The 11402-nt window shown below is 43.6% G+C and overlaps 1 protein-coding gene and 1 long non-coding RNA gene across 4 annotated transcripts in view; one reads left to right on the top strand and one right to left on the bottom strand.

The window, feature by feature from the left end:
• numbl (NUMB like endocytic adaptor protein) overlaps positions 1-10433 on the top strand; it is a 60283-nt gene extending 49850 nt beyond the window's left edge. For 2 of the 3 annotated variants that reach the window (XM_069696314.1, XM_069696149.1), the window contains 5 exons: positions 1073-1213; positions 2887-3094; positions 3240-3509; positions 5963-6148; positions 6263-10433. In XM_069696314.1, the coding sequence (XP_069552415.1) occupies positions 1073-1213; positions 2887-3094; positions 3240-3509; positions 5963-6148; positions 6263-7461 (2004 nt within the window). In that variant the 3' untranslated portion in view covers positions 7462-10433. The remainder of the gene's footprint in view (positions 1-1072; positions 1214-2886; positions 3095-3239; positions 3510-5962; positions 6149-6262) is intronic. The other variant, XM_069696237.1, reaches the window with a different exon arrangement.
• LOC138620980 (uncharacterized) overlaps positions 2985-11402 on the bottom strand; it is an 8606-nt gene continuing 188 nt past the window's right edge. The window contains exons 2-3 of the long non-coding RNA XR_011310917.1: positions 3216-3506; positions 2985-3075 (exon numbers count right to left, since the gene is read on the bottom strand). This is a non-coding gene — a long non-coding RNA (uncharacterized lncRNA). The remainder of the gene's footprint in view (positions 3076-3215; positions 3507-11402) is intronic.

The raw sequence follows: 11402 nt of genomic DNA on the forward strand, positions 1-11402 counted from the left end.
CACGCAGCTCCGCATGACCTTCATAATACATCATCAATAGACAGAAACACTGAAGTCTTTTTTCCATTCAGCAGTTTTTTTGTGCTCGAGGCAGTGACTTCTTTGCCCAGATGACACAGCCTGAGTCACCGTAGTCTTCCTTTCAGTGATGGAAGGACATGATCTGAGTCACCCCCGCACATGTCATCTGAAATATTCCTCATGAGAGCATAAAGTGTTATAAATCGCTAGAAAACACATAGAGTATGATGTGTTTATAGTGTCACAGAGGAACCTACGATACCAGAGATGAAGGAACACCCACACTAGTGTCGGCTCAGCCTTTCGCCTCGGTACCAGTATCCCCCTTCATTCACTAATTGGCCCACACTGAATGGAGTGTTATTCTTCCAACTATTTCTCCTCACATCGTTCTTTTCCTTTCTCCTCCTTTGCCGTCTTCATCCTCCCTCTCTCCTTCTCCTCATCCTCCCCTCTTTGTTTTCTGAGACACTGAAAGAGAGGGAGGAAGTGTGTGGGTGAGTGTGTGAACTCTCTTTTTTACTCTCTTCCCTTTCTTTCTCGTTCTCACCTCTTGTTTTCCTTTTCGTTCTGTTTTTTGGGTAGTGAAAGAGGTGAGCCGGGGGCCCCTTAATGTACACAGAGAGAGACAGGGGCCCCTCTTAGCTTCTTCTATAGTGACTATAGACACTGAATAACCCTTTTATAGAAGGAAGGCCAAGTAGTGGAAACATCCCAGAGAATAACAGAGGATTCGGTGTCATTAGTCTGTAGTCCCTCTCTTTGCTGTCATCAGTGGATGTGTAAATAGGTTGAAGAGGTGAGGATTGAAGGGGTTAAGTGAGGTTCAGAGGATCAGTCTGTGAGCCGGTGAGCCCCGTGTTGGAGCAATATTTCCTGTTTGTCATCAGTTAGCAGCGGTTAGAAAGACAAAACCGTGACAGATGTGATTTGATTCAATCTACCTGCTGGAACCACTCGATTGACTCAGTTTCTCTGTGCGCGCTGTCAGGTCTGATTCCTCCTGATTTTCCTCTTCCTCTGTCTCGTTTCCTCTGTCTGTCTCTCTCAGGACCTTATTGTGGACCAGACCATTGAGAAGGTTTCATTCTGCGCTCCTGATCGTAACTATGACAAGGCCTTCTCCTACATCTGCCGAGATGGGACGACCAGACGGTGGATGTGTCACTGCTTCATGGCACTGAAAGACTCGGTGAGGGGACAGTTCCTTAAGCATAACCCTTTCTTCCTACAAAATTGTGTGCCTGAGGTTTACTTTCCATATTCTAGGGAAAACTAGCATCCACAGACTTTTTATTGGAACCTAAAACTTTAAAAGTAATTGATGAGCATACCAAAAAACAACAACTGCCTTGAAAATGTGCAGCCCAGTATCACACCACAGCCTGTGATACACCCATCAGTCCACTAAAGGATATAGTGTCAGTGTCACGTTTTGCTTCGCCTGGCGTGATAAGTACTCACATGTATGACCAAGATTAAAGACAGAGGTCATGTGATTGAGGTGGAGGCTGAGGCTGGTTGGATGGAACAAACACAGGACTTTCACCCAAACGATCAGCTTTCAATAGCAAAAGCTAAAGTCAATGTGGATTTCTTTTATTATGTACATAACATAATGTATTTAACTTATGTACTGTTCATTCAATAGCTTACGTTACTTACATAAAATTACCTATTTTAATCCAAACCATGATCTTTTCCTTCTCCTAACAATGTGGCTTAAGACACTTTAATATTCATGCCGAGGTAAGGAAACACGTGACACATGATATGGTATCCTCTGGTGAACCGGTGGGTGTATTACATGTGTGATATTGGGTGACAGCGTGTGTACTTGCATCACCACAACTTGGTTATATCCAGAAACAAAATATTTACCAACAGTCTTTTATATTTTTTTTTAGCTGTGATCTCTTCAGTCTGAAAACACCTACAGCAAACAGTTTTACGCACAATGCTCTGGGGCTTACGGAAAATAGTGCTTCTTAAAGTTGTAAAAAGCAGAAATTTCCAATGTTTTTATTTTTAAATGATTGTTTTTTCCCAGACATATAAAGCTCAATAACACAACATATAGTAGTAAGATTGTGTTGATGTTTAATCATTCACGTTATCACAAATATCAGTGGGGTTTTGAATGAAACTCAAACCCACAAAGTAACAGTTTCACCTCAACTTCCCATTACATTTGCAGCATTTAAAAAAATATATATACTAATTTTGATGATCACCTAATTAATTTTGAGGATTTCTACATTTCAGAATAATTGATTTCAAACCTGTGTTGCTCATTTGATTGACATTGGGATGGGAAGGTAGAAATTTAAAGACAAGTGTGATAGAACCTGTACTGTCAGGGTGCAGTGTGCTTTCAAACCTACAGTGGTTTCATCAGTTTAGCCTGCGAGTTGGATTAGTAATGCGGACGGAAGGGAACGCAGCACAGACCTGCGGGATTAGGAGAGGGGATTAGACAGAGGCCTGTGGAGTTATCTGCCCATCTCTGTCTGTCTCTGTTTCACCCACACACTCTCCATATCGCTGTCTGTTCATCTTAAACTCAGCTGTCTCTCCCATAGCTGTCACGGCTGCCTCCGTAGTAAGAAGAAGCTTGGCAGGGTATGAGGAAGTTTAGTGGGATAGACGGAATAACTGCAGAACGCTGGTTGGGATTGGTTGCATTCAGAGCATGAACTCTTGCTGACGTTTGACAACATGAACGATTTGAGGTTAATAATTGCACCCTGATCCTAATAAGCTCTATTAAACATACATCTAAAGTGATAAATTATGATCTTCCCGGTTAATGGAAGGTGTGTACTTGTTTTAAAAGCTTTTTTTCTTTTTTTTTTTTCGCACCAGGGGGAGAGACTGAGCCACGCAGTTGGCTGTGCCTTTGCTGCCTGTCTGGAGAGGAAGCAGCGGAGGGAGAAGGAGTGCGGCGTGACGGCTTCCTTTGACGCCAGTCGCACCTCATTTGTGCGCGAGGGCTCCTTCCGCGCCAACTCTTCCTGCAGCCAGCAGGGCAGCAGCAGCGAGCGAGATGACAAGCTGCAGGACAAGAAGAAAGGTAGGAGGGTTTTTCACACATTAAAGCTGAAAATGAGACTTGATCCTAAAAATGTAGAGCAGAGAAAACTTGCATGAAGACACTTTCAGTATATATGAATTATGTGCTGAACAGCACTGACCGTTGCCACACCTTCTCCCTCCAGACCAGCCCTCTGCCATGCCGGCACTCCCACCTGGCACCGCCTCTCCACCCGAGGGTGCGGCATCCCCCATGGAGCGCCCCGAACCAGGCGGGCCTCACGCCATCCCTCGCCGCCACGCGCCCATTGAGCAGCTGGTGCGTCAAGGCTCGTTCCGGGGATTTCCGGCCCTCAGCCAAAAGAACTCGCCCTTCAAGAGGCAGCTGTCGCTCCGCCTCAACGACCTGCCATCGACACTGCAACGCAAGACAGACTTCCAGACCAAGAACCCTGGTGAGTTGAGAGGTTTCTGACGTTAATCTCACAAATGTTGACAAGTGAAGACACCTGCTGACCTTCTGACACCGGTAACTTCTGTTTATGAGGGGCAGAAGGTCCCAAACTTGGACTCTGGAGTGGGGCAATAAAATGGCAGGGCTTAAGCTACTCAATAGCAACAAAGAAAAATAGTTTTGTCTGTATCCAGTTCACTTATTCATCAACAGTAGTGACAACTGTGCCCTTAGCAGCTCAAAAGAAAAGGGTGAGAAAAGTAATGTGAACAGGATGCATCGTTTTGTTATATTTGCAGTAATTTTTAGCAATTTCTAATTCCACTTCTGATGTGTTTTTTAGTGGCTGTGTGAAAGTTATTGTCCCACAATATATTAAGTTACACCATTTTAAATTTTCTTTGCACTTTTGCACTGTACCACTCAGCTCAATAGGGGTTTATTACTTTGAACTACAGTGTGAAGAGGGTGAATCCAATGAAAATATAAATAGTAGAGAAGGTGTCAACCTATGCACTGTCTATAAAAATGTAAGTAGTCTCCAACTCTGAAAAGTGAAGCCAGATCGGAAGTGCCTTAAAGAATATGTCCTTTTCAAATTTAAAAAGGAATATTTTTAAAACATTTTGCAAACTCAAATCCTCAAATGCTGTTGCTGTTATCCCAAAGAAGTCAAAGAAGATTACTTCTGCCTCTGCACAGAAACAGAAACTACATGTGGACTCTGTGTTCCACTTGTGTCAAAGTTGTTTGTTGGAGCAACATTACTTTTTGCATTTGGCTTCAGTGTGGCGTCACTGACCCCTACCTGAAGGGCTTTGAATAATCTCATCATTGAATAGACCTTCTGCACATCTCAAGTGCATTTACATTCATGTTTTCATGCAGACAAGGTGTAATTCTTCTGGTTAATCCTGACACTTGCCCTCCACTGAATGCTTGACAAGATAAATAGCAGTTATGTGAAGTGCTGTCATTATTGCTATTAGCAACAGTGCTGATCACTGTGTAACTCTGGGAGCTCTTGGCTTCTTTTTTTTTTATAAGTACAATTAGTAATAACCAACTTAGCTCTGACAGGTTGATGTACACACACACACACACGCACACACACGTAAAGACACACACAGGCGTAGACACACCCACTCAGTGTGGTGCCACGGGATCCGAGTGCTCAGTAGCAAGGCTGATTATAGTCATTAAGTGAGACGAGAGAGTTGCTCCTTTGACTGGAATACTAAACCACAACATTCAACAGACACTTTCACTCCGTTCCTCATAGTCTATCCTTTGATTTCCACTGTTTACATCCACTGCCTCCCTGCTCCCTTGTGACTCTCTGAACAATGTGTGTATTGATTTGTGCGGTCAATCAGCTGTCCTGGGTTGGCCTTCAGCAAGTCTTCTACCAGCCCTTAAACCTGCAAATGAGGAACGCACACACACGCACACACACACACACACACACACACACACACACACACACACACACACACACACACACACACACACACACACACACACACACACACACACACGCACACATACATACCGTATACAGGCACACATGTGAAGTGCTGAGAGGGCCTCTGAAGTCTGTGGGACATTGATAAGAACAGGGGAAGAGAAGGATCACGGGGTAGGTCTCTGCAGAGCAAAATACAGAGTTAATGGGAGACCTTGCACATGCCTCCAGCACCCTCTGAACCCTCTGGTATATTTCCATGTTTGGAGCCATACAATGCACAAAGTTCAGAGGGACATACATGTATTAGAAGAGTGGGTTTGAATGCCACAGTAGTAGGGTTTGCTGCACAATGGGACCATCTGTGCTAAACGTGTATTCATTGACTGCACTTTAATCCCACTTGTCTGCATGAGCATGTTTTAAAGTTTCCCACAGTGTGAAAGAAACTCTTCTGAACCAGGAAGGACAAGGGAAGAAAGGGAGAAACCCAAATGTTCTGTCTGGGACATCTCTGTGGTTAGGAAGGGGACAATGAATCTGTTTATATCTGCGGTCTTTGCAAGAAAGGTTTAAAGCTCCAGTCAGTCAGGAAGTGACTTAATCACATTTTAAAAAGTCAAATTCACCTTAGTCTAAGCAACAACAAGGCACAACAAAACAGGCTAAAATGTACATAATGTTACACCGACAGTATGTGATTAAGTTTGAACCTTTTTGTTTTGGGCAATTTTCTGCATTTGTCTTACGAAACGTCTGTTTTTCACGCTTTTTAGGTCAACAGCAGCCAGCATCAAAGTATTCATCTGCTCCAGTTTCTATGCTTTTGTTGCTAACTGGGTCTCTTACACAATTGAATAAATATAGTTTTTTTTCTCTTTCTCTGTTTGTTTGTCCCTCTGCTCCATCGTCTCCTCATCCCACACCACCTCTTTTCATTCTACCTCTCTTTGCCCCACCTCCCCCTCTTTGTGTTCCTTTCTTGCTAGTACTAGAGATGGACATGGGATTGCCAGGTGAGGGAGACAGTAGTATCAATGCACTGTGTTGCCAGATCAACTCCTCCTTCACCAAGCCATCAGAAGAGCTCTTCTCCAATCCCTCTATGTCTGCAAACGGCCCGCCAACCTGCACTGTGCCCCCTGCTCTGCCTCCACCACCTGCGCCAATGCAGGGTAAGAAAGACTACAACAGATCTGTAGTAATTTTTTATTAGTTTTCAGTGCTGAACTACACTAACTGGTGGGGGAGTTATTATACTCACTAAGACTCTTTTTTTCCCCCTCCAGCCACCTCCTCCTGGGTGCAGCCGGAACCGCCAATCCACTCCCCTCCTCCGGTTTCCATGGCGATGCAGATGCAGATGCAGATGCAAATGCAGATGCAGATGCAAATGCAGAGCGGCCATAGGCGCACACCCTCTGAAGCCGAGAGGTGGCTGGAGGAGGTCTCCAAGGCTGTCAAGGCTCAACAGACTCCTCCTCCGGGCCCCACCATCCCTACCATCCCTACCATCCCCGGACCACCCTCCATGTCCAGTCATCAGATGTCCGGTCAGGCAGCAGTGTCAGCTGCCCCAGTATCTGCTGTCCCCTTGTCCCTAGGCACCATGTCCAAACCTCTTATCTCTGGCCCTTCTCCTCTTTCAGGCCAGGCCCCGATGCCCCTGCCACCCATGTCGATATCATCTGTTCCTCTTATACCAGGCCCTCCGGTGTCAGGTCCCCCTATGTCTCTTCCATCCATGTCTATTCCCACTATGTCCGGTCCAAGCATGTCCGGGGCCCCCATGATCCAGCCTTCCCTCCCTGGACCCCCAGGCTCTCTTCCAAGCTCCATGCAGCCATTCCCCTTGGCCTTTGATGTCACTCCAGCCCCTGTGGGAATGTTTGCCAGCCAGCCTGTCCAGCCTGCTTTTGTGCCCATGCAGACCTATATGCCAGGTCTGGCGAGCAGTATGACGTATCCCAACGCCAGCGTGCCCGTGGTAGGCATTACACCATCGCAAATGGTGGCCAATGTCTTTTGCACTGCCACGGGCTCGTCATGCACGGGCGGAGCTATCGGCTCGGCCGTAGGAGGGCCCAAAGTCGGGGCGCTCGGAACAGTTGGGCCGCACCAAGCCTATCCGGGGGCACATGGTGCAGTAGGCCCCACTGGAGGGTTCTCTACACCTCCATTTTCTTCCACTCCACCATTATCAGCCACCATTAATGGCCTCCCACCGCACAGCAGCGCCACAATGGCCCTCCAGAACGGGACCTCCAGCACTGGTGGGAATGGTGGCAGCAGTAGCAGCTGGCCGCCAGAGGGCAGCCAGCTAACAGCTCCAGCGGTCAGCGAGTCCCAAGACGATGACCGTTTTGAGGCCAAGTGGGCAGCACTGGAGACAAAACCAGCGCCTCAGCAGCCTGGGAACAAGGCGCCAGCTGCCGCAGCCAACCCTTTCTCCAACAATCTGCAAAAGACTTTTGAGATTGAGCTCTAAACCAGACTTTGCCTCCCAAAGCTGTAGTCCTTAAATTTAGCCTAGCAATTTGCTGAAAGCTCTCATAGGAGTGAGTACCACAATGATCTTAATTGCTTTCTTTACACTACCTTGTGAGTTAGAGAGGACTTGTCAGTTTGCTGGGCTGCAATTGGACGATCAGGTATGAATCTCTCTAGACTCGATGGACTGAATCCTTCCACTTCACCCGCTACCTGCCTCTCTTCCTTGCTTTCACATCTCCACTCTGACTTTTACTTTACCTGCTACAAGTCCCTGGATGTACTGCATGTGCCCCCTCTGAGAACATTGTGGGGGACACACAGTTCAGTGGTTTTCTTTCTTTAAAAGGGCACTCCACTCAGATGCATTCCCACCCCACGAGATGTTTTTGGCAGTTTTGCTTGATTTTGGTGGAGACTTTAGAGGATCTGGCTACATCACGAGAGAAGCAGAGAAGCGATTTTGTGACTGATGAACGGACTGATGTTGACCTTCGCCAAGCACAGCACACGTTTGGATTCCTTAAAGGACTATCCAAAATGTGAGACTCAACCCTGCAACCCAAAAGGACTTACTGACCAATAGTAGAAGTTTATGGCCAAAATTATTTTATTTATTGTATTGTATTTTTTATTTTAACAAGTTATGTGTACTTAAAAATCAAAACTTTAAAGCAGTGTTTCAGGAGCATGTTGTTTTATATCCCCTATATTTATTTTTGTTGACTACATATTGCAGACATTAAACAGGTGCAATTGGTCAGTTGTAGAGAGAAACTGAATGACAGGAACCAAATAGCCAGGGCTGACAGTACAGCTGTGTAGTGTGACATGTGAGACAAGTGTATATAGCAGCATGTTTCTTCCACCTGTTAGCCCTCACGTATATACTGTATGCTCCACTGCTGCTGAGGCCGGTTGAGTCCGTACGGCTTCACGTTGGCTGTGCAGCCCACTTCTGTTGCTAACGCCTAACTTCTTGGGCACTGGGACATGAAAAATGACTTCAGGATATCCAGCACACAGACTATCTGGACAATACAGCACAACAGTCCTTTGGACTCCATCTTCACCAGACAAACCCAAGGAACTTTAACAACTCAGTGGAAATAATAATTAAAAAAAAAAAACAACGACAACACTGTGCAACTCGTTGAAAGAATAATGCACTACATTCCAACAACCATAGATCCTTTTACGTGTTCAAACACAGGGTATAGCCTCATCACAGTACACAGTATGATTGTGTATTCACCTCTACCGTACTACTGTATCAGCTGCAGTAGTGTGACACTCATAACAGATTTTGGGATATATAATGCAACCTGGTATCACGCCAAAGCGTGTAATACACTTGCCAGTCCACTGGAGGATACCTGTGTCAGTGTCATATTCCTCATCTAGCCTTGAACAGTAAGGTGCCTTAGGTTTCGCCAACAAAAAACACCTGATTAGGTTTAAAAAGAAACATCATGGTTGAGTTAAAATAAGTAATATTGTAGGTTACTACTTTACGCAAGTGAAAAAGTTTACGTTACGTAAGGAATTTACTCACATGACTTAAAAGAAATGAACATTGGTTTCTCAGACTCTAGGTTTCCCAGGTCAAAGTATTGGGTTCAATCAATCCAACCTCCCCCAAGCTTCTTCCTTACGTAGAGTTTATCGCTCTTCACACTTCACCCTGGTCATACATACGTGTACTTTTCACGCCTAAGTGAGTGAAGATGTGACACTGACATGGTATCCTCTAGTGGACTGGTGGGTGTATTACACACTTTGGTGTGGATGTTGGGAGGTGAAAAGGAAAGACGCAGATGAGCAGACATAGACTCAAGGAATTGGAATTTAAAAAAAAAACAAGAGCAGTTAAGACTCTGACAGATTAACAGAGAAAAAAATTTTAACAGCAAAAGCATAGAGAGTAGAGAGGAAAGAGGAAGGATAAGCTGTATGTGAGAGACTGCAGGAGAGAATGGAGCAATACTTTTAAAGAATGATATGGAGAAAGTCTGATGGAAGGAAAATGAGATAAGATGTGATAAAAGGGAGATAAAAGTAAGAGGTTAAGACACTGAGAATGAGGACACATTCATCACGACACAAGCACTGTCTGCTGTTTTTTTTTCTTCTCTGAAGGACGAGGTGCTTTTATTTCAGTATCATATGCCTCAACTCTTAAAACCTCAAAAACATCATATTAAGAAAAATTCATATAATTGCAGTCTCATATATATCTCATAACTTTTTTTCTGGCTGTGTGCATCTCCTTATAGCCAAAACTCCCAATACTGTCAAAAAAAAAAAATCATAAAAGTTCGGGTCTTTTTAAGAAGATGCAACATTACAAAAAGTAAAATTATTCTTTACTGAAGGTCTTTTCTGTATGTTATATAAACTGCAGCCTGACCAAAGGCGCTCCTGTTACTGTATGCTCCTTGGGAATTGAATTGTATGGATACAGAAGGCCACTGATTAGATTTCCTGCTTATTAAATCCCAAAGTTGAATTAACTTATTTGGTCTCTTCCTGTGGCAGCGATCCTGTCTGATAGGCTGGCCTCTCAGAGAACCTGAATTCATGTGGCACAGGCCTAATTTATACCACCTCGGATCCTCCAGGGTTTTTAGTCCTTTGTTTTCGGACGAATCCTCCTCAAAACCAGAACGATTCACTCATGAAATTGATGCTTTTAGTTTCATTGAAAATATATTTTTAAGCCCTCGACTCTTGTTTGCAAGCCCTCCAAATTATAAATGTAGGTTAAATTGTTTTTCTGCGTTAAAGCAAACTAAATTACCTCATAAACATGATTGTAAAACCATAGTTTAGTGATGGTAACAAAGCAAACCAGTGGAGTTTATTTTTAATCTTTATTTACAGAATTTTTGTATTTAAACCAACATATTTGTATTGTAATTACATTGTACAAAAGATAAATAAAGTAATATAATATTACACCTGCTCTTATTTTGTAGCCGGTGACTTCTTCGCAACCACAAGTTTTTTGTTGTTGTTTATATCTTCTCTTTTCCATCATTTCTTTCATTCCTTCAGTTTATGTCTCCTGCTTTACCCTCACCATTTTTTTAAATTTTGATTTCTGCCTCTGAAGACCTCAAACGATGTCTCTTGTTATTGATCTGACTCTGACCTTTCATCTTTGTTTCAATGCTCTGTGAGTTAAAAACTGTTTAGCGCTGGTGTGTTTTCATCAGCTAGACTGAAATGGGTTACATACCTCCTGAATGTTTTTAAAACACAGTGTAAAACCTTCGAGCTAACTGCGGTGGGACAGATAACTGTGCGTTAAATGAGAAGATCATCACCACTCTCATATCTGGCAGCTAAATATTGTATGCTACATTCAGGCGATTGTTAGTGAAGTGTTGAATAGAGTACAGAAATATCTGCCCGAGTTCTGTTCAAAGGTAAAAAGAATGTCTCTAAAAATGAATAATGAATAATTATGATATATGTTGTTTGTTTCATCTGTACAAAAACTGAAGACTTAAACAACAAATTGTTGTGTCATGAGGGGAAACCAGTTCACCTCAGCAAGAATAAGTGCAGCACACGACCTGTACAAGCACAAATAGCTGCTTTTTAACTCTTTTAGTTTTTAGTATGGACTGAACAATATTGCACTTTAGAGGTGCCATTTATTTTTCAGTTTGTTTTTTTACTTTTGAGAAACGCTAGCGGAGCTCTTTCACTATTTCCAGTTTATGTGCCAACAACTTTTGGCTGAAGCTTCATATTTAATAGACTCTTAAGAAAGAGGAATCAAACTTGTCATCCAACTCTAGCCAGAAAGCAAATTCTAAAGCTCTATTCCCGTAATGTTATTACAGCTCTTTATATCACACTACACACTGAGCACCAAAGAGAGAAACAAAGAAATGGCTGTGGCTGGTTACAGGTTGAGACAGTTGACAG

Source organism: Brachyistius frenatus, unplaced genomic scaffold (genome assembly GCF_029030835.1).
Source record: "Brachyistius frenatus isolate BFR_SWC_R1_liver_20210118 unplaced genomic scaffold, ASM2903083v1 Contig_1, whole genome shotgun sequence".
Taxonomy (NCBI): Eukaryota; Metazoa; Chordata; class Actinopteri; family Embiotocidae; genus Brachyistius; species Brachyistius frenatus.